This window comes from Canis lupus, chromosome 15 (assembly GCF_048164855.1).
Source record: "Canis lupus baileyi chromosome 15, mCanLup2.hap1, whole genome shotgun sequence".
Lineage (NCBI taxonomy): Eukaryota > Metazoa > Chordata > Mammalia > Carnivora > Canidae > Canis > Canis lupus.
Window position 1 is genome coordinate 45812456 of NC_132852.1, and position 27075 is coordinate 45839530.

At 40.8% G+C, this 27075-nt stretch overlaps 1 protein-coding gene and 1 non-coding gene across 10 annotated transcripts in view; both read right to left on the reverse strand.

Annotated features, from left to right (window-relative positions):
* Window positions 1-26601, reverse strand: part of GALNT11 (polypeptide N-acetylgalactosaminyltransferase 11) — a 51413-nt gene extending 24812 nt beyond the window's left edge. For 5 of the 9 annotated variants that reach the window (XR_012007808.1, XR_012007809.1, XR_012007810.1 and 2 more), the window contains exons 1-2: window positions 26368-26601; window positions 5034-5366 (exon numbers count right to left, since the gene is read on the reverse strand). Coding sequence is in view for 6 of the 9 variants with exons in the window: in XM_072776902.1 (XP_072633003.1) it covers window positions 5034-5328 (295 nt within the window). In the remaining 3 variants the exon portion in view is untranslated. Of the gene's footprint in view, window positions 1-5033; window positions 5367-8625; window positions 8745-9848; window positions 10088-14462; window positions 14612-26043; window positions 26250-26367 lie in introns of those variants that run through there. The other 4 variants (XM_072776900.1, XM_072776897.1, XM_072776899.1 and 1 more) reach the window with 4 other exon arrangements.
* LOC140605582 (small nucleolar RNA SNORA15) lies at window positions 1336-1454 on the reverse strand. Its single transcript, XR_012008221.1, has one exon. It is a non-coding gene; the product is annotated as a small nucleolar RNA SNORA15 (small nucleolar RNA).
* Window positions 26602-27075: the final 474 nt, after the last annotated feature.

Consider the following 27075-nt stretch of genomic DNA (forward strand, 5'->3'; position numbering starts at 1 on the left):
CATTTCCCTGATGATGAGTGATATTGAGCATCTTTTTATGTGTCTTTATGGCCATCTGGAGGTCTTCTTTGGAGAAAGAAGATGCACTGCAAATGTCTGTTCATACCTTCTGCCCATTCTTAATTTGGATTATCTGGGTTTTTTGGTGTGTGAATACATCCTTTTTTAAATATGAAAGAAAAAAGCTCTACTAGCATTTTATAAGAGGATGCAAACTCGATGAAAGCAGAGACTTTGTGAGCATGTAAAAAACATAAAATAAAAATTGCTTGATACCCAACACCTAGGACAGTGCCTTGCACAAATAGATTTTCAATAAATACTCTTTGATTCAATAAATCAAAGGACTAGCTCATACTGATACTATAAGGATTATTTTCTAATACATATCTCTTGATGAAAAATTATTCCATATTAAAACATCACTTTATGTCCATCTATAGGGGAGTAAATAAATAAAATGTGGTACACACACACCACCCATTAAAGAAGGGAAATCCGGCATTTGTGACAACATGGATGGACCCTGAGGGCATTATGCTAAGTGAAAGAGAAAGACAAATACTGTAATGCTGTATGATTTTTAAAAAAATGTGGAATCTAAAAAAAGGGAACTCCTAGAGACAGAGAACAGACATGGTTGCCAGAGGTGAGGTGGGGGGGAGGTGCAGACTGGGTAAAGATTGGTTAAAAGATACAACTTCTAGTTATTTGAAAGTGGCTACTCTCAGATCTTAAAAGTTCTCATCACAAGAAAAAAACATTTTTAACTATGTGAAGTGATTGACATTGACTAAACTTAGTGTAGTAATCATTTTGCAATATATACTTATGTGAAGTATGATGTATACCTTAAACCAATACAATGTCAATTTTATCTCAATACAACTGGGGGGAAAATCACTTTAGCTTACTTTTGTCCCTCCCCTGCTCATATAAAAAAATCACAGCCAATTAACTAGCATGCCAGAGGATCTATTTTTTTAATTTAAAAAGTATTTTTCAGTATGACCACAGCAATTTTAATACTGCATTTGAACACAATATAAGCAACAGAATCAAAAAGCAAAGTGAGGGATCCCTGGGTGGCTCAGGGGTTTAGTGTCTGCCTTTGGCCCAGGGCGAGATCCTGGAGTCCCGGGATCGAGTCCCACGTCGGGCTCCCTGCATGGAGTCTGCTTCTATCTCTGCCTCTCTCTCTCTCTCTCTCTCTCTCTCTCTCGCTATGTCTACATGAATAAATAAGTAAATATTAAAAAAAAAAAAACAAAAAAAACACAAAGTGATTCAATTAACTAGTACTTGGAAGCTCTTGCCAGCTTCATGTAAAAGTTTATTTGTACCTACTTTAGAAAATGATGAGCTATGAAACAACTCCCCATATCAGCACAGGCATTTGCCTGTTGTCTGGCTGTGTAAACTACGGATAAGAAAAACACAGTACTCAGGCATGCCTCAAAGGAGCTATTTCAAGTTCTTTTATAATTAACTTTGGATTAAATTAGAAAACCTATTTTTAATTTTAAATTTATTGTTGATCATCTTTCTAAAATGTACTTTACAGATTCTTTTCCCTATTTAATGATAATGCCCTATTCAGCAATAACCATACTTTTAACTATTACTATATTGATTTATATTAGTTCCTTCTAAATTAAGTTCTCATCATAGAAGTTGAGTAGGTTTTTTGTCTTTTATCACTGTGGTAAAAATGGATATAACATCACCCTCAGTGACACTGACTACACTTGCAATGTGGCACAGCCAGCACACATAGTTGCAGGTATTCACACCACCCCAAAATGAAACCCTGTACCCATTAAAGCAAGCCTCCCGCCCTCCTCCCACCCCAGCCCCCTAACCGCTAATCTGCTTCTATTCTCCATACATCTGCCTACATTTCATATAAATGAAATCACACTGTATATGACCTTTTATGTCTTGCTTCTTTCACTTATCGTAATGTTTTCAAGGCTTCTCCTTGTGTCAGACTTCATTCCTTTCTGTACCTGAATAAACATTTTGTCTGTCCTTTTCATCAACTGGACAGTTGGGTTCTCGCCACCTCTGTTCATTGAGAATAGTGCTATGAATATCTGTGTATAAATTTTTGTTTGAACATCTGTCTGCAATTCTTTTGGGTATAAACCCAGGACTGGAATTGCTGGGCCATATGGTAATTCTAAGTTTAACTTATTGAGGAACCACCAAACCGTTTTCCATAGTTGCTACATAATTTTACATACATACCCGCAACGTACGAAGTTTCCAATTTCTCTGTATCCTGGCCAACACTTGTGATTTTCCTTTTTAAAAATTATAACCGGGATCCCTGGGTGGCGCAGCGGTTTGGCGCCTGCCTTTGGCCCAGGGCGCGATCCTGGAGACCCAGGATCGAATCCCACATCAGGCTCCCGGTGCATGGAGCCTGCTTCTCCCTCTGCCTGTGTCTCTGCCTCTCTCTCTCTCTCTCTCTGTGACTATCATAAATAAATAAAAATTTAAAAAAAAAAAATTTAAAAATAAAAAAAAAAAATAAAAATTATAACCATCCTAGCAAGTATGAAATAGCATCTCATTGTGGTTCTGATTTACATTTCTGTAATATCTATGTTGAACATCTTGTCTATCAAATTCTTTGCCCATTTTTATTTTTTTTTAATTTTTTTTAAAGATTTATTTATTTATGATAGACAGAGAGAGAGAGAGAGAGAGAGAGAGAGAGAGAGAGAGGAGGAGGGAGAAGCAGGCTCCATGCCAGGAGCCTGATGCAGGACTCGATCCCGGAACTCCAGGATTGTGCCCTGGGCCAAAGGCAGGCGCCAAACCACTGAGCCACCCAGGGATCCCCTTTGCCCATTTTTAAATTGGGCTATTTGTCTTTTTATTGTTGAGCTGTAAGAGTTCTTTATATATTCTGGGTAATGGATCCCCATGAGAGACAGGATATGCAAACATTTTCTCCCATCCTGTGGCTTGTCGTTTTCACTTTCTTGTCTTCTATGATGTACAACGTACAAAAGTTTTTAATTTCAATGATGTCCAATTTATTTTTTTTTCTCATTACTTATACTTTTGGTGTCATGTAAGAAATTACTGCCAAACCCAAGGTCATGAAGATTGATCTCTGGGATTCATTCAAGGCTTTTATGGTCTTAGCACTTATATTTAGGTCTTTAATTCATTTTGAGTTAATTTTTACATATGATATAGGGTTCCAACTTCACTTCTCTGCATGTGGCTATCTAATTTGTCCCAACAGCATTTGAAGAGACTATTTTCCTCCATTAAAATAGGCTTGGCACACTGTTTGAAAATCAAGTGGCCAGAAATGTTGTGGGGTTATTTCTGGACTCTCAGTTTACCCACTGATCTATATATCTGTCTTTAGGCAATATCACACTGTTTTGATTATTGCAGCTTTGTAGAAAGTTTTGAAACTAGGAAGTGTGAGCCCTCCAACTTTGTATTTTTCCTAGATTGCTTTGGTTATTCAGTGCCCCTTGCAATTTCACATTAATTTTAGAATCAGGCTTTGTATCTTTTCAACAAAGGCCACTGGGATTTTGATAAGGTTTACCCTGAATTTATGGATTGCTTTGGGTAGTACTGACACCCTAACAGTATTTAGTATTCCAATCCATGAACCTAACATGTTGTTCCATTTATTTAGGTCTACTTCTACTTCTTTCAGCAGTTTTGTAGTTTCCAGTATTCAAGCCTCACATCTTTGTTTATTCCTAAGTATTTTATTCCTTTTGATACTACTGTAAATGGAACTGTTCTTAGCTTTATTTTCAGACTGTTGCTAATGTACAGAAATACAACTGGTTTTTGTGTGATCTTCTGCCCTACAACTTAGCTGAATTCATTTATTAGCTATAATAGGTTTGTGTATCTGTTATAAAGCATTTAGTTTTTCAACTCAGCAATTGGAGCTTGTCACACTTTGAACATCTACAATTTTCTATTTCTTTCAAAGGCAAATATAAGGTTCAATCAAAAGAGTTAACTCAATGTTATTCTTTATAGAAGTTTTTTACCAAACTATCAATAAAAAGAAGCCAGAAATTTTCCTATTAATGCTTTTAAAATATCTAAATCGCAGTTTGAAAAAAGATTAGAAGGTATATCTTATAAATACTGAGGTGTTAATTTCTATTTCCTCAAATAATTTTAAATATTTTCAACTCCATGTATTAGAAAATCATTAAGTTCTAGAAACTGATTTTATTTCTTTGAAACTATGATCAAATGAAAAAAGTTTTACCATTTCCTTTATATTCTGTGGATCTTTCAGTGTCTTAAAATCCCTTACTTTTACTCCTAAATTACTTGAGATTTCTAGCACCAGATTAAAGTTCTTCCTTTTTTTTAAGTTTTAAAGATAACCAAAATGGCTCATTTATCCCTTAAAATAAAATTTGCTAAAACCAAGATTCTAGAATTATAGCATGCAAAAATCATACACAGTAGATTCTTGCTTCCAAATTGAACAGAATATAATTTTTGAAGAAGTTTCCCTTTTTTACAAGATTATATAAACTCCTATATATAATGTACTCCAGCATCTTAATGATTCTTATAAGTAGAAATCTTATGAGATACAATTTCAGCTTACCTCTAAACCTAATAGTTCATGTTGTTTTAATTAACTCTGCCTTTTAAAATATGTTGTATATAGTCAAGTTACCCTTTGACTATTTCTTTCCCTTATTAAATAATGCTAACAAAATCCTCCTCCATAGCTTGCATTTTCTTTCTTTCTTCCCCTCTCCCCCCCATTCTGGACCTTATTACTTTCTCTCAAGTCCTCATAAAATATTAAAGTCAGAAGTGGATAAATGAGAATATATCCCCCTGAGTCTGCAAAATCCTAGAACCTTAGTTCATTAACAATAAAATAAATTAGAGGGGGAAAATGATCCATTTCTAATCCCCTGAGCAACATGTGAGTTAAAGAATAACTGAATTTAAACTTCCAATGATTAAATAAATACTCTGACATGCTGCCAGAAGTCTAATACACTTACCCAATTCAGAAGAGAATTTTATGTTGCCTTTTTCTGGATCTTCAACATGATTATCTATCTTATCATCAATTCTGTTTACTTTGAACTGTGACTCTAATACTCGACTTGGGCCTCGAGTGAAACGGGGATAGAATTTTTTGGGAAATGGTCCATGGGGTCCGGACCCCTTGATGGGCACATTCTTAAGTGGCTGAGTCACTTCACTGAAGTTGAAATAAATAAAAAGCAAAACGGTCCAGGTTGCAGATGTAAAAAGGCATCCATAACAGAAATATCGAACTGTGACACTTCCCATTATAGACCTAGCATAGCTGAAGGGCCATCTTCAATCTCCTGAAAGAGAAGGACATCTGTTAGACCCTTCAGGATACTTGTAAATCATCCACCAAGTTCATAGTCACTGTTTTCCAAACAACCACGTAGAACTTCTCAACTATTTACTTAGGACCCCTAGGCATACCATTAATGAAGACTCAAATATATGAAGATATATAGATAGAGATGAATTAAAAAAAAGAAAAGGACCAACAATTAAAAGCACAAGCCAATGTGTTAGTGCTCGGAAAACGAAAGGCACCAAAACAGCTGACTTCTTCATGTGCCCGTGTTAATGGATATTTACCTTTGCTCTGGATTGCTATCAGTGCAGTAATTTTTTTTTTTTTTTCAGATTTTGGCTTTTCATGAAGTAAATACAAGGACCTCATGCATCATGACAGTCTATCTAAAGTCCCTTTCCACTGTAAAATTATAGGACTCTCTCAACCCAAGTACCTTAAAATCTGTTATTAAGAATAAGCAACCTGTTCTTCCCCCAAGCAGCCTGAGGTGACCTCCAAAAATGGTTCGCTACTCGCTGGACCCAGAAAACCCTACAGAATCATGCAAGTCGAGAGGCTCAAATCTTCGTGTTCACTTTAAGAACACACATGAAACTGCCCAGCCATCAAGGGTATGCATATCTGAAAAGCCACCAAGTATCTGAAAGATGTCACTTTGCAGAAGCAGTTTGTGCCATTCTGTTGCTACAATGGTGGAGTTGGTAGGTGTGCACAGACCAAACAGTGGGGCTGGACACAGGTCGGTGGCCCAAGAACAGTGCTGAATTTTTACTGCACATGCTTCAAAATGCAGAGAGTAATGCTGAACTTAAGGGTTTAGATGTAGATTCTCTGTTATTGAGCACATCCAGGTGAACAAAGCCCCCAAGATGCGAGGTAGAACTTACTCATGGCCGGATTAACCCATACATGAGCTCTCCAGCTCTCCCTGCCACATGAAGATGATTCTTACTGAAAAAGTACAGATTGTTCCTAAACCAGAAGAGGAGGTTGCACAGAAGAAAAAGATATCCCAGAAGAAACTGAAGAAATAAAAACTTACGGCCTGGGAGTAAATTCTGCATAGAATAAATGCAAATAAAAATAAAAATAAAAATAAGCAACCTGAAGAAAATAGTTCTACTTTCCAATCAAAGACTAAACTGCCCTAATGCCTACTCTCTAGATTCAACAGTTACAGTTAGTTCAAATTAATAACTGAGCAGAGGCAAAATTAAGCAATCTATAGCTTTGATAATAAGGTTCCCAGTGAACTCTGATACACAGCCAGATTTGGAAACCAATAGTATAATGAAAGACAAGATTAAATTCTAATCCCATTCTGTCACACACTGGCTATGTAACTTTAGACAAATTACCAAATTTCCTTAGCCTCATTTTCATCAAATGTATTCCAAGTTAATAATACTATCTTGCTAGATACTTAGAATCAAATGAAATACTCAGATTATATAAGATATGTAAAATATCAAGTACAATGATTAACACACAAAGCACAGTAATTTGCACAGGACCAAGAGATCCTCCACAAACACTGTGGCTAGTTTTTGTTTCATTTGTTCACTGTATTCCCTCACTTATTAGCACAATGAATGGCACACAGAACCACAGAATGAAAGAATACAGCACAAATTCAACAGCATTAATATTTTCCTCCTGAGATCTAAATTTAATATGTAATATGAATGGTATACGTGACCATCTTTTCCCTACAATGACCCATAAATCCCTACCTAATCCAGAATAACCTCTCTGACCATCTCTTCTGTTACTTCCTTCCTCATTCATTCCATTCTAGACACAGGTCTCCTCACAGGACACCAAATGCCTCAAACATACTCCCAATGGGGGATTATGCATCAGTTCTCCCCTCTGCCTAGAATACTTTTCATCCCAGCTAACTTCACCAATGTTGAATCTTTGCTTGGATATCACCTCAGTAAGTTTTTACACTACCATATTTAAAGCTGCAACTCAACCACCAAACATTAGCACTTCTGATCTTCCCCACTCTGTGCAACTTCCACCTTCCTACATAGTACATAATTACTAATTATTTATTGTCCATCCCCCCCTACTAGAATGTAAGCTTCATTAGAGCAAGAGCAAATTTTGTGTTCAATTCCTATAGCATTCCGAGTTTACAACAATGCCTGACATGTAGCAAACATTTAATAAATATTCATGGAAATTAATGAATCAATTACTGTAATACAGTTATCAATATGTTTGCTGGGTATTTATAAGCAAATATATTACTGTCATGTTCAAGCCAAGCAGTACCTTAACGCTATACAAAAAAATCAAGACCACCTAATTTCAACAGTATGAAAATAGGCAGAACAAGTCAGAGTTATTATTAGAAAAGGTACCAAAAAAAAAAAAAAAAAGCTCTCATTGTCCAATTTCACAAATTAAGTAAAGGTCTTTGTGATAAAAACAGGAGACTACTTTCCATTTTGTCCACTGCATGATCTTAGGTTCCCTCTTGGCTACCAGGAACTATGGGTGAAATGAAAAAGTTTTCTTAAGACCTCACCCATAGGATTTGGCCAATTCTCTCCAGATTTTTCCCCGAATACCTACCCCAATCCTAACCACAACAACCCAAACATCAAGAGTCCTTGCTTCCTGAACTGTAAAATGTATTAACTCTTAACAATTCTATCACGTAGATATTATTTTCCTCAAGCTATTATTATGATAATTCTCTAGAATATTTTTACATAGTCAATGCTTATAATAAATTAAATAACTTATAAAAATGCGAGAAATTTTTAAAATCAGATCATTTATTTTATTTAATTAAACAAAACAGTCTTCAGAAACAACAAAGACACCATCAGTTTTCAGATAGGTCAGGAAGTTAACACTCAAATATGAATAAAGTACAAAGCAATTAGATACCTGTTATTTAATAAAAATAACATGCTCTTAACTAAAGTTAAAACATCCAAACAAAAACCAAAAGATGAAATTTTAATCTAACCTATGCTAACAAATAACAATAATGTTTTTCTCCTTTGCACTGTCTGCTATTCCTTCTATAGGCAATTACCCATGGCCTCAATGTCCAAGCCTGAAAGCCTTTAATAGGAGGGTCAAAGCAAACATTTAAGGTTAGTTAATACAAAACAACTAGTGAACAAATTCTTTCAATCATAAACTTGAGCAGTTAATAAAGCCAAAATTTCAGCAGTTAGATGTTAACATAATACATTTTTCAAAAGTTAAATGAATAAAAGGCTAACCAGCTGTGTACAGGACTTTCCAGTGAGACCAGGCAGTCATGGTCTGGTAGCTGCTAAGGGACAAGTGCCTTGTAAGCAGAGGGTCAGGGTTTCACCAAGGAGGTACAGAGGCAGCAGTCTGGGGAGAAGTACATACAATGTGCTGATTAGAAATGACAGACCACAGACATAAGCCAGGCAAGGAGAAATGTAAGGACGTGGAAGAATGAATGCAGCAGGATAAAAACCTGTGCAGGGCCGAAGGACCTGAGGTCGGTCCTTGTAGGGCTGAATAATTGTTGGAGTTATACTAAAGAGAGTAACATGGAAAGACTGACTGAATGAGGTGGCTGGAAAATGAGATACCAACACTCACATTTTGGAGAGGTACAGTTAATGACAGAGGAATCCTTTCCAGATACATGAACTGGAGATGTCCCAATAAACAATGTGCCTATTGTGTAAGAGATACTATATATACCATAAGCAACCTGCCCAGAAGATAGGGGTCGTTTCTGTCTTTTCAAACCCATTATTTTACCAAGCAAAGTGTCAAGTACTAAAAATTACCAAGATTTATTTGTGTAATTCAAAATTACTCAGTGTATTTCTGTTCCAGAAGAGGTTACAGGATCTTGATTCTGTGCAATGTAAAATCTTAAGAGATGAGTATGATATATAAGATGAGCACAGCCTGGGGAACAAAGGTCCACTGTCAAGAGGAGGGGAAGGAGGAAAAGACAGCTAACCACCTTAAATAGTTTCATTAGACCTTGTCATTATTAAGCAAAATGTTCAGTATGCCAGCAAAAGCCCCAAATCTTCCATTCTTAGTCTAAGATTTCTTAATGATAAATTTGAAATCACTGCAAATTTTATAAATCAAGAGACAGTTCCATATAATTCCATGCATATCCATTTGAAAGCCTAGAAGAATAAGTTTTAAGAAAATATAACTTACTCAAATTAACTCCAGTCCCAACAGAAACGCAAACTAACCAATTATCACAGAAGAACATCATAAGAGGTCCTCAAAACAACAACAAATCAAGCCAGAGTTTCACTAGTCCTTTAAAGATCTTGGTATTAGTTATCTACTGCTATAAAACAAATTACCACAAAACAACACACATTTATTATCTCCTAATTCCTGAATGGCAAGAACCTGAGCACAGCTTAACAGGATCCTCTGCTCAGGGTCTGGCAAGACTTCAAATTAACTGTCAGCCAAACTCCATTCTCACCTGGAGATCAGATTTCCGAAGAACTGCTCCCAAACTCATCAAGTTCGTGGTAGAATTCATTTCCTTGTGGCTCTATGACAAACGGGCCCTGTCAGTTGGAGGCCACCCTCACACCCTAGCAATTATTGGCAATTCCTTGCCATGGGGGCATCACGACACAGTCCCTAACTCCATCAAGTCAACAATGAGGAGTCTCTTCCAATCTGAAGATGGAGTCAGTCAGTAAGTCTATTTAGAGAGCGAGAAAGCCCCGGCTTGTGCACATGCACACAAGTAGGGGAGGGGCAAGGGAAGAGGGAGAACGCATCTCAAGCAGACTTTGCACTGAGCTCTGAGCCCAATGAGGAGCTTGATCCCACAATCCTAAAATCATGACCTGAGCCAAAATCCAGAGTCGCACGGTCAACCAACTGAGCCACCCAGGCACCCCAAGATGGAGTCTTATATAATATAATCACAAGAGTGACATCCCATTATCTTTGCTATATAACCTAAGCTAACAAGAAATTGACCTTCTATCATCTCTGCCATATATGCTGTTGGTTAAAAGCAAGGCCTAGGTCCCATTTTCACTTATGTGGAGAGAATTACACAAAGTGAGGGCAGAAGGTGGCTGGAAATCTGGGGATCACCTTCCAATCTTGATAGCCATAATGAAAAAGGACCAACAACCCTACAGACCATTCACAGAAACAGAAATACAACTGGTTCTTAACCCTGTGGGAAAAAATGCTGAACCTCGCTCATAATAAGGGAAAATAAGCAAAATAAGCCTTCACTGAGATACCATTTCCCACCTGTTGGATTTATTAAAATCCAAAAGTTTGACAACATAGTCTGATATTGAGGCTGTGGACAAACTCTTATAGGTCTCTACCCAGGGCAATTTGGCAACATCTACTAAAATTATGCATGCATTTACCCTTTGACCTAGCAATATCACTCCTCAGAATTTATACCATGTAAAAATGGGAAACAATGTATGCACAAGGCTACTCATTACAGGATTATTTCTAATAAGCAAAAGGCTGGATTCAATCCAATTGTCCATTAATGAAGGACTGGTTGAACAAATTAGGAAACCTCCACACAATAAAATATGCAGCTGTAAAAAGGAAAAAAAAATGTCTCTACCTATTACTATGGTTTTATCACTACATATGTTGCCAGGTGAAAAAAGTAAGAAGGAGAAGAGTGTACATAGAATGCTATGTATCCATATTCGTATACATAACTGCTTATAAACCAAAGGATGGATGAAGCAAAGGAAGGACAAAGCATAATACTGAGTTGGTTTCTAGCATTCTGCCATAAACCATAATATATATATATAGAGAGAGAGAGAGAGAGGGAGGAAATACAATGGAAGGGCAGGACTAAAAAGCAGACTTCACATTCAGAGGTAAAGACCAGCCCTGGTCTTTACCTACGCAATCCAGAAAACTATAAAGATATGCATATAAAATATGTAAGCACAATTTAAACACATATATGCTTTTTAGTCCACTCAAAAACCAACTGATCATTGCTACCACTAGCATCTAGTGTTGTTTTATCAAAAACGCTTTCTGGCAAACTACAGAGGACACAAAGGTCCAAAATCTCATGAGATCTCACTCAATTTAAACTCCATTGGGGGGTCTAGGTGGCTCAGTTGGTTCAGCATCTAACTCTTGGTTTCGGCTCAGGTTATATATAATCTCAGGTCACGAGACTGAGCTCTGTATTTGACCCTGCATTCAGGGGCAGTTTGCTTACAAGTCCCTCCTTCTCCTTCTCCCTGCCCCTCCTACCACTCACGTGCACATACATTCTTTTTTTTTTTTTTTTTTATTTATGATAGTCAGAGAGAGAGAGAGAGAGAGAGAGAGAGAGGCAGAGACACAGGCAGAGGGAGAAGCAGGCTCCATGCCCTGGGAGCCCGACGTGGGATTCGATCCCGGGTCTCCAGGATCGTGCCCTGGGCCAAAGGCAGGCGCTAAACCGCTGCGCCACCCAGGGATCCCGTGCACATACATTCTAATAAATAAATAAAATCAAAACAAAATTAAAAACTCTAGCATCATTATCAATTACAGTGAGGAGTATTTCTCAATAGCACAATTGTCTGAGCTAAGAAAACCCATTTTGAGATGTTTTCCATAGTCCTCTTCTACTAACAAAGAACGCGATACACACCAGCTACTAAACTATGTTCCATAAAGTAGTTAAATTACGTAAGGTTCACTAAGACAATGCCTGTTACACAATGTCACTTAACATGATACTTTAAACCATTCCATTAATCTTTAGTCATAGCCTATTAGATGCACTAAACAGTACATTTTGCTTCTGAAAATCATTAAATAATCCTCAAGAAAAGACTAACCCTGGGAACACATTAAAACTCTGTATTTTAGACATCATGCAATGTAGTGGGAATATTTTTAGCTCTGCTACTATCCTAAAAAAAGAAAAAAAATCAGAAAACATAAAGTTAAAGGAAAAAAAAACCTACCTGAAATCTCATCCTGCTAATTTTTTTTTTATATATTCTACTTATTTTGAATCTTTCATACCATCTAAAATGTTACACTGTTATCGGCAATTGCAGAAAAATAAACAATAGAACTGGCTTAGTGGCATCATCGATAATTTTCTGTTGACTTTCCTTTATTTAAAACATTTTCCGTGGGGACCCTGGGTGGCTCAGTGGTTAAGCGCATCTGCCTCTGGCTCAGGGCATGATCCCGGAGTCCCAGGATTGAGTCCCATATCGAGCTCCCTTCAGGAAGCCTGCTTCTCCCTCTGCCTATGTCTCTCTCTGTATATCTCATGAATAAATAAATAAAATCTTTAAAAAAAAAAATAAGTGTTAAGGCTTTGAATAAAATATGGCCTTTCCTTTTAACCTCAGACGCAAAAGGGGATATTTTAGCACATTAAAAGGAAAGCTATTTTAATTCCATTAATTTGTCAAAAACTTGAGAATAAAATTTAAACAATGAACAAGTATTCTAGGAGCACAATCGGAAAACCTTTTTCCTTTGCCAATCTCTAACTAGTCTGAATTCATCTGCCCAACGTCCAACTTCTGTTATGACAGGAGTAATGAGATCATAGTACCTAACTCACACACAACACAGCTTTCGTTTGCCTTCAACAAAAAATAATTTTTATAACGTTTAAGATTTGAGAGCGAGTGAGTGAGCATGTGAGCATGCCGCGCATGAGCAGGGGGAGGCACAAGGGGACAAGCAGACTCCCTGCTGAGTGCAGCACCTGACTCAGCTCAATCTCAGCACCCTAAGATCATGACCTGAGCCAAAGTCAAATGCTCTAACAACTGAGCCACCCAGGCACCCCTAAAATGTCTATTTTTGTATGGCAAGTATTTACCTTTCCATAGTTTCTGGCTATTTTCTTGTTGGTCTGTTCTATATTTCAAGTTGTCAAACAGCAAACATCCATTAGCTTTTTCCATAAGAGACACATTCATATTTTAAGTGAGCTCAGTCATGTGAGTACAAATGTTGATTTACAACAGTGCCCTTCCCACTGTGATTTTCCTGTGAAATTACCAGGTGATGACAACACAGAAAACATTTCTCATTCCTTATCTACCTGAAAGATTACTGAAATAGGAAAAGGTTCAGAGCAAATTCCAGACATTATATGCTTTCCCAGGAATAACCCTGACATCCCTCAGGCATTTATGAATCTCCTCTCAATAACAAAATCAAAGAGAACATAAACAAACATAGTGTTTATTGTCTATATACTATACTTCAAATGCAGAGGAAAACCACATGGTAATGTTAATGGGAGAAAGCACCAAATTTAATTAAACAGGAAAGAAGGAAAAGGAAACTAAATGGACAGCTAATATGACAAAGCATGTAAACCAATCTTGGAACACCTGCTTGGTCAGAGGCTGACCATTATGCTTTAATATACTCTCTGATCAAATGCCCAAGTAGAAAGTAGCAGCTCTCCCTGGTTAAGGCTTGGGGAAGACAATGGGGAGAAAATGCCCATAGCCTCATGAGGGGCCTGCACAACATACACATATGTCAGGGCATTATGAAAGTCGAGATCTAACTACATACTCTACTGTATATAGTTATAGTTTATTATGATCTCTCATATTTTAATGAATTCATTTCTGGCCCCATGTATCTGATCAAGATCAGCAGATGCAATCAGGAAATGCCCTGACAGCAGCTTTTCCTCAATCCCAACAAAGAGTCGGTATCACATTAATGCAGGAGTCATAAAATCAAATGCAGTCAGAAACTAGGCAGATAAATAGATGTATCAGCCAGGGAGGAAACAAAAGCGTGGCAAGGTATGTCCCCCCCCCTCCCCACCTAAAGAAAGTCAAATTTAAAAACTGCAGAAGTTCAGCTGATTAGCCTCTAGACTGCAACTCCTCAGGGGTGTATAGAATGAATACGCAGCCCCCACAATTATGAAAACTGTTATTTCTTGTTCCCATTTATGCCCATAAAAAGAATTAAACCCAAAGTACATCAGATGAAAATGAAATAAGTGAACAGGAAAAAGGATGGTTACTAGAAGGTAAGCGTTCTGAGATATCCAAATAACTAAGGAACTAAATGGCTTTAAACATACCCCCTATAAAGAGGCATCTGTGTACCCACGATCCACATGGCCTTCTACAGCCAGCTTCGTTTCTGGACCAAGGAGTATGAGGAGAGCTGACTCGCCTTAAACCACGACTAGTGAGTGTGTCACTCTGCTAGTGTGTCGGGAGTCTCCTGGAGTGGACAGTGCTGACAAAGTAGCTTACGTAGACAAGTATGCAAATCAAAACCAACAAAAACAGAACAAAATACTAGTCCTGAATGTAAAACAGAGAGAGAAAAAACAAATCTTTTTTCCTCTTGATCTTAGAGTAATTAGTAACTTGCTTTAAGAACATGCAGCTAGGAAGGGGAGTAACTGAGATCTGAATCCAGGTCATCTGAGGTCAGACCCATGTCCTTAAGCATTTTGTTATACCACCTGTAAGGAAGAGGCCAGTGATCTCCTGGTTGGCATCCTTTAAAAAATAGAAGTCATCCAGTAACTTACTTAAACATAAATTTATGTTTCCCACAAGATTAAAGATATGGGTACCCCCTGCCCTTGGAGTTACCTAAAACAATCGTATGTCCAGGTGTCTGTGAGTAGTACTAGTCCCCCCTTGTTCTCCAAAAAGAGCCCTCGCTGGCACCCCAAGCACACTTCTGTTCCTGAGGTGAGCATGCCCTTCACCTGGGAGAGGCTTTCAGATAAGGGGGTCCAGGGCAAATAGGGGAGGAACTACCTGTGACCTTAACACAGAAGGGCTGGGGAGAGGCTCTTGTTCCCACCTGACATTCCTGTCTGAATTTCCTGCATTACAGAATCATTTCTTTAAGCCTGGAAAGCTTATCTTGTTGATCATATTTTCTTATCTCCATGGATTTCAATCCAAATAGCAGTTGTATCTTTTCTTCTAATCAAAATCTTTGGAACCCCAGAATAAATTAAATAAAAGTAATAAAAGACCATGTAATTCTTCATGTGAGAGAAACATTTATCCTCAGCAGAATGCTGAAAACTACTGCTAAAGTTGGAAAGGGAGGAAGGGAGGAAGGACAGCAGGCAGGCAGCAAGCAAGCAAACTTACTCTAAGGAAAATGAATCCTAGACTATGACCTACAAGCAGAAAACTTTTTTAAAAACACCTTATCTCCCACTTGGGGATCTGTTTACTCCATGGACTGGTATCTTGCCAGTTTTCAAAGTTCTCAGCCATCTTCTCTTCAAATATTCCCCTACTCTATTCTCCTCTGCTAGGATTCCAAACACACGTTGCACTTTCTCACTACATATTTCTTACAATCTTCAGTTTTCCAGAATCTTCCTCTCTCATACTTCATTCAAGGAAGTTTCTTCTGATCTTTCAGTTCATTACTTTTCTAATCTATTAATCCACTGAATCCTCAATTTGAGTTTTTGTATTTAGATCTAGTATTCAGTCATGTCTTTTTCAAATCTGTTCTGTCCCTTTGCTGATTCCTTACGGAGATGTTCAAGTTCAGCTTTTATATCCATAAACATCCTAAACAATATTTTATAGTCGGTCTGCTAATTCCAGCATCTAATAACGTGGCTGTTTCTATTGCCTGTTGCTTGTGTGGGTTCTTGTTCAGGTTGTCTTCTGGTGCACCTGGTTACGCTGATTTGATTTTGTGGGGGCTCTATTTGAAAAATCATCCCAGAAACAACCTGAGACTTAAGATGTTATCTTCCTCTGGAGAGCATCTTCATTTGCTTCTGTTAAGTGTCTACCACCAGCAGCAATCTGAGAAAGGAGGTATACTAAACTCCCCACACGACACAGAATTTCATTTCAAGCAAGCATGGTATACACTCAGTCCACCTGAATTTCAGCCTACAGCCTTTCAAGATTCACCAGGATCCTCACCCTGGACTCCAACTTCTCTTCCCCTACTGTGTATGTCAATACACTGCTTGGCCTTTCCATAGTATAGCAAATACCAAGGACAAGAGCAGCCCCAAGCAAGGTGTTCATCTCTCTGGATTTCTATTATCTCCCAATCTCAATCCAGTAATTCTTTACTATCTTGTGAATTCTCTGACGCTTTTCAGCATTGACTGGTTTGGACTAGGATCCCCCATCTACCATTACCAGAAGCACAAGGCCAGGGTCTAAGCTACTGCTATTCTATTTCAAAGTGAACAAGGCTAGGTATCACCAAAAAGAGAACATGAAAAAATCATGTGACAGAATCTTGAGCATTTTTTCAGAGAACTCATTTCTGAGTGCAATCTGCCACCTCAAGGGGTTTAGAAAGCTGACAAACCAACTAATCAATGGGGCAAATGGCCAATTTATACCACAGCTCATCCTGTTGGATCAAGCCATGGGAAATCACTACAGCAGACACTGTCATTTGCACATCGTCCCAAGTCTTACCATCCTGCACAGGTCTGACTTCCAACTACCAGCATCTGCATCTCTGGCCCCTGGAACCAACCTGCCCATATACAGGGCAGACCCAAAAGTATATGGGAACATGTACCTTCCTTCGGGCAGCCTTCAACAACGGTGGGGAAAAATATCTCAGCTCCCTTCCATGCTTGCCCTGGAGGTAACTCTGACATTTGGATTCTACACCGGCTCTCAGAGTTCTCCAGTATGAGTCAGCTTTAGTTGCCCACAGTAGAAAATAGCTTGAAATCTGTACCTTTTTCTAACTTACTCTCCTATCTCTCTCACTTCCTCTTCTGCTACTGGTGTGTCCTGAGATTACCTCACAAATAAAATAAGGTGAATTTAAATTTTTATCTCAGGATCTGCTTCTGGAGAAACCCATACTAATAAAATCAAGTTTCAGGAGAAAAGAAACAGCTTGACAAATTCTTATATATACTAATTTTTTATTTCTAGGTAGAAAATTTAATAAAGACAGGGCCTGCATAGCTTTCACTGCCTATAAAATGCAAAATAGTGCATATGAAAAGTTTTTCTGAAAAGCTGCAAGATATTTTTTATAGTTGCAAGAAAAGAACATTTGAAAGTGATAAGCTTTTCTAAGGAAAGCAAAAGCTCTTGGGCAGTATAGCTTGAAATCATTATTAACTAAGTGATAAATATGAAATATCAAATGTAGTCTGTATAATCAAATCTAGATATAATACCAGAGTCCTGGATCTATGCATATAGTTAGTTCACTTAAGATAACAAGTCATAAATCCGAAGTTAAAAAGAGTAACTTCTGCTTCCAGTTCCAACATGAAAACTTATAAGCCATCACTCCCATTCTTACAAGAAAAAGCTGGACAAACTGAAAATCAATGACACTTCTGACCATCAAAGAACTGCAGTTACAGGGTAAACTGCCATCCCAAACCTAGAGACACACAGCTAAAACCTTCTTACCTGGAACAGAAGCTAGAGCCACAAACTGGTACTGCAGACTGTGTGACCTGGCATGAGAGTGAAAAACTCTGGGGAAGCAGTTGAGGCGGAGGCCCACAGACTTCGTGGGCTTCACCTCCAGGAACCCTACCAGGTCCTCGCAGTGAAGGTGGAGATACAGAAAGGTCCCCTCTGACTCTGACAGGGGGAGGGGGAAGAGTAATCATTGTGAAACACCTTGGAGCTGTCTCCAAGGCAAAGGCATTGGCTCCAGGGGAAGACAACTGTCAGAGCTTTCTTAGAGTTGGGAAAGCACATTCTCTCACTCCAGCCCTTACTAGCCTTCCAGGAAACAGGCTGGGAACTCCCACAGCAAGGGAGGGAGTAGGCTGCAGGGGGAGAAAGCTACACCACTGGCAAACACTTGGGAAGGACATATCTGCATATTATAGAACTCTCACCCTCCCTAAAACGTGACCACCACACCAACAGGCTCCAAATATAATCAAGGTAGGTTACAGCTGAAAGAGCTGCAAGATGCAGACTCTCGGGATAAGGGTACTCAGAAAATCCCAAAGTCAAAAGGGCAGATAAAAACAAGGACATTATGGGATGCCTCGGTGGCTCAGCGGTTGAGCATCTGCCTTTGGGCCAGGGGTTGATCCTGGAGTCCCGGGATCCAGTCCCACATCGGGCTCCCTACATTGAGCCTGCTTCTTCCTCTGCCTGTGTCTCTGTCATGAACAAATAAAAAAAAAAAAGAAAAGAAACTTGGATCTACACAAAGAACTTAGGAGAAGAAAACAATGAGATTTTTTTTTAATTATTTTTTATTCATGAGAGAGACACACACAGAGTGAGAGAGGCAGAGACACAGGCAGAGGGATAAGCAGGCTCCACGCAGAGAGCCTGATGCGGGACTCGATCCAGGGTCTCCAGGATCACACCCTGGGCTGCAGGTGGCGCTAAACCGCTGCGCCACCGGGGCTGCCCGATTTTTCTTATTTTTAATTGAGCTAAAAGAAACTGTTCAAAGTAACATATGTCACAATACACGGAGTGATCCTAGCATACTGGTAAGTGAATGAATGACAACAATGTCACAGGGATGGGAGGGGAAAAACTGAATGGTCAGTATTAATGAGGTACCTGTACAACACTGTCTGCAATACACTGTTACATGAAGGCAGATTCAAACTAACTAGTTTAAAAAACACATCGTAAACCACCAAAAATTTCTTTACAAGAAGTATGACTGATTTGTTATGTGGAGGTAAAATAATGGTCCCCCAGTGATAACCATATCCCTGGAATTAAAAGTTGCTAATCACCTGACCTTAAAATAGATTGTCTTGGATTATCTGGATGGACCCAGTGTAACCTCAGGGTCCTTAAATGCGGAAGGAGGAGACAAATGAGATCAGAATGATGCAATGTAAGAGGAACTCAACCGGCTATTTGTTTTTTTTTTAATTTTATTTATGATAGTTACACACACACAGAGAGAGAGAGAGAGAGAGAGAGAGAGAGGCAGAGACATAGGCAGAGGGAGAAACAGGCTCCATGCACTGGGAGCCCGACGTGGGATTCGATCCCGGGTCTCCAGGATCGCGCCCTGGGCCAAAGGCAGGCACCAAACCGCTGCGCCACCCAGGGATCCCTCAACCGGCTATTCTGGCTTTCAAAACCTGGAAGAGGGCCAAAAGCCAAGGACTACATGGTGTGCTGAGAAGTGGAGCTGGAGTACAGAATTAGGAATGAGGGGGCGGGGCAGCAGATCATTTCCTCAGCACCAGAGCTCTCATTTCAGGGATGTGAAACCCCCCAGCATCCTTTGGAATGAAGGTGCAGGGTTTGTTTTTTTTTTAAGATTTTATTTATTTATCTGAGAAAGAGAGAGCAAGCACAAGTGGAGAGCAATGAGCTGGGGAAACGGCAGTCCTACATCTCAGGTTACCAGGGAGCAGAAGAAAGTGGGATAGCAAGCAGCTATTATTTATAAGGTGGTTGTGGCAGAGGTCGCTAACTTCTCCCAGGTTCACTTGAAGTGGTTATTTTAAATCATGCTCCGGGAAACACAAAGCAGGAACTTGTGGTGGACATCCTCAACTCAAGGCCTTACTTAAATGTCCAGACTCTGGGTATGAGTAGGGTTATCCTAAATGTAAAATGCCTAGGCAGCACCTCAGAAACACAAAAAACAATTTTCCCTAAAAGGTGCTTTTCTCAAAAGTTGTTTTTCTCATCACAGTTGATCCCGTGATGCCCAGAAATCAATCTTTAGAGAAAATCATAGGCACTATTTGGACAGTGGAGATAGTAAAAGCCACTGAATGGTTAAAAGGTCACCCAGTGCATGAAACATCTGTGCGAAGCAAAAATACCAATCGGCAATATCAATAGACAAAAGTTAAAATCCTGTCTGTAACCATTCTCTCCAATTGCTGGGATTCAGCGGAGAAAATAAAAGCCCTTGGATAAAGGTTAAATTAATACCTCATTAACAACCATGAGTGACTTCAGTATTTTCATGGATATGAATGTAAGAAATATAAATATACAAACCTGCGGCTTTAACAACTGTAATACGACCCTTTGAATTAGTTACATGTATAGATAATTAAATTCTTCATATAAAAGTTAAAAAAAAAAAAGCCCTGGGTGAGATCATGGATTACTTGTACCTGTTCAGCCTTACTGATTTGTTGTTGTACATCCAATACAGTGGCAACTAGCTTAGTCCATCTGAGGGGTAGCGGCAGACTCCTAATATGGTGAGGATGAATACCACCATACACTTCTGACATGAGGCAGATCGGAGGTCCTGTTCAGCAATTTTTAAGGGTGGTCCCAGGGAGATTAAAGTACATTGGTATGAACAGACAGGACTACCTGGGGGCTGGCATGTGTTAGGGGTTGACAGAAAGAGAAGTACACAGACGTGTGAAGGCTCCAAGGCACTGGGCCCACAGTGAACACCAAATGCTTGATCAAGGAAGCTGAAATCAGTTGGGGATCCCCCTGGATGGCTAGATCACCTAGCCCAAGACTGGGGATTATGTTCATTGGGATGAGGTGAGGGTCATATTCATCTGTGTAGTGCTGCTGCCGGGCCGGATATGGAGGATTATAAAGGGCACGTGGGGGTTTCTAGCCAGATGCCACAAACTGCATTGCAAAGTATCCTGCATGGGAGCCACTAAACATCACAGAGTGGCCATGTAAGCTGCAGGGACATGTGAGGTACCTTCTGTTGAGCAAATGGGACAGGGTCAATAAATCAGCCACTAGGCCACTAACTCTGGAAACATGCCCAGGAATTACGGTGGCCCAAGAAATGAGCTTCAATTTCAGCCTACTATATAAAAATATTAAGTCTATGGGAGGGCGTGAACAGCAGAATTGTAGAGCCCTGAGTGGTGATCATGGGGAAGGGCCCCGTTGGGGTGGCACAGGGAAGTGCTCAGAAACACAAAAAACAATTTTCCCTAAAAGGTGCTTTTCTCAAAAGTTGTTTTTCTCATCACAGTTGATCCCGTGATGCCCAGAAATCAATCTTTAGAGAAAATCATAGGCACTATTTGGACAGTGGAGATAGTAAAAGCCACTGAATGGTTAAAAGGTCACCCAGTGCATGAAACATCTGTGCGAAGCAGCTGTGGTTCTGGAGGGCATAGAGGGGGATGCTGTGGATGCTGTGGTAGTGGCAGCACCTGTATCTGTTAAGGGGGCCTCCCAAAAGAAATTAAATTCACTAATTCTCAGTAGGATCCAACATGGGCCAGTCCAATGGGTACAGAAAAGGCAAACAACTAAGCAAAGGGTTTAAAGGCGTCCTCTAAAAGTTGTGAGACTCAACACACGTCTTGGCCTTCAAAGCTTACAGGTGCAGTGGAGAGCAGCATGGCAATCCAAGTACCATCTCACATTTGAGCAGCAAGCACTGCAGTAGTGAAAGTGTCCTATGGTACACATATAGCGCTGCAAAATGTCATTCAATGGGACTGTCACAAGCAGTCAGTTCAGCATCCAAATCCTAGAAAGTGCTTGCCATCAACAGCCACTATGTCTCCTTGGTGTCATCTCTCCTTACTGGAAGGCTGTGGAGGCAGTACTCAATACAAGGTTGGGTCCTGTGATGTTGTGGGCTAGGATGTTGCCATCTCCAGTGTTGTCACAGGTGGAGGGAGCTCCCTCAGCGATGGCTCTCCCAAGTAGGGGAATTGAGAGGCAGGAGATCTAACAGGGTCACGTAGATTTGGGATGCCCTGATTAAGGTTTGTTTGCACCACTGGGAGCATTAACAAGTACCACAAATTTTCAATAAATTTGGGGGGGTCCCCAGAGGCACACCTCACAAACAACTGAGTGGTGCTATCCTCTGTGGCATAGGAGGTCTCTACCAGTGAAGAGTAAAGGTTAGAGACACACATGAAGCCTTGTTTTAAAGAAAATTTATGGATCCCTGGGTGGCTCAGCGGTTTAGCGCCTGCCTTTGGCCCAGGGCATGATCCTGGAGTCCTGGGATTGAGTCCCATGTTGGGCTCCCTGCATGGAGCCTGCTTCTCCCTCTGCCTCTCTCTCTCTCTCTCTCTCTGTGTGTGTGTCTCTCGTAAGTCTGAGAAACTGTCACAGCCAAGAAGAGCCTAAGAAGACAGGATCACTGAATGCAGTGTAGTATCCTGGATGGGACCCTTAATTTTTTACCTAGTGTCCTTAAACAGATTAAAAAAAAAAAAAAAGAAAGAAAGAAAGAAACTAAGGAAATCTGAATAAATTCTGGATGTTAGTTAATAACAACATATTAGTACTGGTTCATTAATTGTGATAATTGTACCATACTAATGTAGATTGTTAATAACAGAAGAAAATGGGCATGGGACATAAAGGAATTCTCAGTACTACTTTGCAATTTTCTATAAATATAACACTATTATAAAACAAAGTTTATTTTAAAAAGATCAGAGAGGGGGGGATCCCTGGGTGGCTCAGTGGTTTAGCACCTGCCTTTGGCCCAGGGCGTGATCCTGGAGACCCAGGATCAGGTCCCACATCGGGCTCCCTGCTAGGAGCCTGCTTCCTCCCTCTGCCTGTGTCTCTGCCCCTCTCTCTCTCATGAATAAATAAATAAAATCTTAAAAAAAAGAAAAAAGAAAAAAGAAAAAAAAGACCAGAGAGGGCTGCCTGGGTGGCTCAATCAGTTAAGCATCTGCCTTCCACTTAGGTCATGATCCCAGGGAACCTGCTCCTCCCTCTCCCGCTCCCCGTGCTTGTGCGCGCTGCCAAATAAATAAATAAAATCTTTAAGAATAAACAAATAGATGAAGATAAGGGATTAGCGGAGCACCTGGGTGGCTCAGTTGGTTAAGTGTCCGACCCTTGGTTTCAGGCAGGTCACGATCTCAGGGTCATGAGATTGAGCCCCATGTTGAGTTCCACGCTCAGCAGGAAGTCCGCTTGGGATTCTCCCTCTCCCTCTCTAGTCACTCTCCCCTTATGCCCATGCACACACATGTATTCTCTCTCTAGAATAGAATAAATAAAATCTTTAAAAATGAGAAAGACTAGAAGTCAGAATGAATTTTTTTATACAGCTAAAATAATCTAATCCTATGACACCTGAGATTTGCTTCAAATTAACCAACAGGAAGTAAGACAAGTGGGGTCACACATGAAAAAAAGACTATGAAAAACTTGAAGAAAATTTCTTTTAGAAGCTGATGTTTAAGCTTGGCTTTAAAAAATTAGCTTTCAATGGCCAAATGCTGAAAAATTTCAAGGAGAAAGTTCAAGTCTTGGAAAATTGCAACACGTATTTGTTTTTAGTTTTCCAAATAGAAGAGCAAGTAGAACTCACTGTAACGAATAGATTGGCTGGTTAAGACTGCTGGAAGGCAATTACTTCTATGAAGACAGGCTGGGGCTCTGACTCTGAGGATGAGAATTAACTTGTTCTGCATGCAAAATAAAACTAGCGTCTTTAAGCAAGTGTATCTTAAGAAAATTCTAGCAGTAGTGTATAAAATGGTTTGGGACAGAGGAAAAAAAAAAGCTAGAACCAGTAAGTCCAGTTAGAAAAATTCTAGTAAGGGAAGCCTGGGTGACTCAGTGGTTTAGAGCGTGCCATTGGCCCAGGGCATGATCCTGGAGTCCTGGGATCAAGTCCCACATTGGGAACCTGCTTCTCCCTCTGCCTGTGTCTCTGACTCTCTCTCTCATATGAATAAATAAATAATATCTTTAAAAAAAGAAAAATTCGGGCAGCCCCAGTGGCATAGCAGTTTAGCACCGCCTGCAGCCCGGGATCGAGTCCCACGTCGAGCTCCTTGCATGGAGCCTGCTTCTCCCTCTGCCTGTGTCTCTGCCTCCTTCTCTCTCTCTCTCTCTCTGTGCCTCTATGAATAAATAAATAAAATCTTTAAAAAAAAAAAAAAGGAAAGAAAAATTCCAATAAGAGGCAATCATGGGGAGCTCCCCTCTTTGCTGGATGAGATGCTGCCCAATTCATGACTCGTTTAACAAAGCCAATTAGACAAAAAAAAAAAAAAAAAAAAAGAGGCAATCATGGCTCCATCCAGAGCTGTGGAAGTGAGTGGCAGGGAGGGTCAGAGACAGAACCGTCTGCACTTGTCACTTCGTCTGCACTTGTCACTTCGACAGGACATGAGTCCCTAAGGGAGAAAGGGAACAAAACAACTCCCAGCTTTCAAGTCTTGGTGACAGGGAGCAGGGGGAGACCACGCTTGAGAGGATTAGCAGAAAAGGAATTTTGTTTTGGATATGCTGCACTGTAAAGAAATTCAAAAGAAAGAAATTGAAAAAACTTGAAATTCAAATCTAAGCCTCAAAGAGTAAAGTAAAAATGAACACCAAAATTTTAGTTCAAGTTCCACAGAAATAATAGAAGAGGGCTTAAGTAATGGATTGGGGGGCAAGAACCGAATCTCTGGGGACATGTATGTTTAAAAAAAACCTGTGGAAAAGGAAGTGCTTATAAAGGACGTGAGAAAGATCACAAAATTGAGACCTTATAAGAGGGTGTACTGACCAACAACATAAGGTGTCACAAAGATTTAGAGGTCAAGCCAGCAGGAGTTGAGGTGGGGCCATCAGATGTAGCCACTGCTAGGCATGAAGGTCTTAAGAAAGAAGTTTTAAAAAATGTGAAAGGTTAGAGGCTCACCATGTATGAAATTTGAAAACACTACATGAAAAAAGCCCAACACAAAAGAACAAATATTGTATGACTCCACATGCATGAGATATCTAGAGCAGTCAAATTCAGAGAGACAGGGCCTGGGAGAAGGGGGAAATGGGAAGTTATTGCTTAATGGTTCCAGAGCTTTTGCTTGGAGTGACTAAATCGTTTTGGAAGTAGTGGGGTGATGACACAATACTGTGAAAGTACTTAATGTAGCTGAATTGTGCACTAAAAAACGGTTAAAATGATAAATTTCATGTTGTGTAGATTTTACCGCACACACACATACACACACACAAAAGTAAAAAAACACTAAACTAAAAAAACTAAGTACAACCCAAATTGCAAGGAACAAACAGGACTGAAATTGTCGATAGATGTGAAAATTGCGGATTCCTCTTTCACCACCTTGAACTTGTAAAGCTCAACTGATACATACTGAGGGTGGAGAGAGAGGGTTTTTTTCCTACTTTTCTTAAGGCAGGGTAGATTCCCACACCCAAATTTCTAGATAAACGGGAAGTTGAGTGGAGTCAAACACACTGAAAAGTCAGGCCCAAACCTGTGATTTGGGAGAGGAGAGTGCATAGTAGTACCACGAAAAACATATTCCAAGTCATAATTTCATTTTATATTAGGAAAACCAACAAACCACACAACTGCTAAGTAAATAAATAAATATGCTGACCCAAATTTTCTTTGATGGTGAAAATAAGGGACAACTAGTCTATCACGAGTCTATCTGTATTCCTCACTGAAGTCTTTCCGAACTGGAGGACAGGGACTTGCTATTTTTAGATTTATCCAAACGGCACAGAATTTAAGAACGTGGGACACTGTACAAGACAAATAACCCAATTTCTCCAACAGAAAGAGAAAAGGACCTGGCGGCACGTTAACCAAATGCCGCGTGTGGCCCCGGTCAACAAGCATAAATATAAGTTGTTGATCCTTCCCGAGAAATATGAGCTGCCTGGATGGGGGTGGGGGGGAGGGAGGAGGGGGGGCCGAGGAGGAGGGAGGACCGACGCGGTGCATCCTCCACTCCTCTCCTCTCCGCGTTTGAGCGGGTCCGTTACCATTGCTGCCGCACCACTTCCTCCTGGAAGACCGAGCCGCGGGGCTCCGGCCCTCGTTAAGGGAAACAGCGGCGGGAGCCCCGGGCCCACGGCTCCGCGACCTCCGCCGCCGCCCGCAGGAGCTCGCCGGGCCCCGGGGCGGTCACTGCGTCAACACCCAGTCCCCGGGGGCAGTGCTCGCGCGGTCGGACTCTGCAGCCGGGCACCGCCGTCAGCTCTCGGGGTCTCGGGGCCGCGCGCCGGAGCCGCTCGCCTGAGGCGCAGAGGGGACGACGGAGGCCGCGCGGGCTCAGACCCCGCCGCGCCGGGCCGCGCGCTACTCACCCCGACGCCGGCAGCGCAGGACTCCGGCCTTCTGGGACTCGGGCCGTGGCATTTTCCCTCCCGCCACAGCCCGGGTCCGAGCCGCATGAGCCACGGCGAGCGGAGCAGCCCGGGAAGAACCGCTGCAGCGCGCGCGGTGGCGGCCACGGGCTCACCCAGTGCCCGCGCCGCAGTCCCGGACCGAGCGCGCGTGCCCTTGGGGCCACGTGACGGAAGGCCCCGCCCCGCGCACTCGGGTGACGTCACCGTCCGCGCCTGGCTGGGGCGCCCCGCGGCGTCGACTTGACCCAGAGAGCCCGGGGGTTCCCGGCTTGGTGGCGGCCCTGAGGGTGTTGGACCGGCACGTGGGGGGGGGGTTGTCCTCGTAGGAAAAGGCCTTGTGAAGGACAAGTGGGCTTGCACATGTTAAAGATGTTCAACTTCAGCCTTACATGAGAGAGAGGCAGAGACATAGGCCGAGGGAGGAGGCTCCCTACGGGGATCCTGATGCGGGACTCGATCCCAGGACCTCGGGGTCACCCCTAAGCCAAAGGCAGACTCTCAATCACTGAGCCACCCGGGGGGCCGCCATAGCTTCAGATATGCAAATGTTTACCATTCTGATGGGCTGGAATAGAATTATTTTCCTAGCTGTTATTTTTAACGGGTTTATATGCTATTCCATCAAATTAATGTATAATGGTATAATTCTAGCAATTGAGGTTTTGG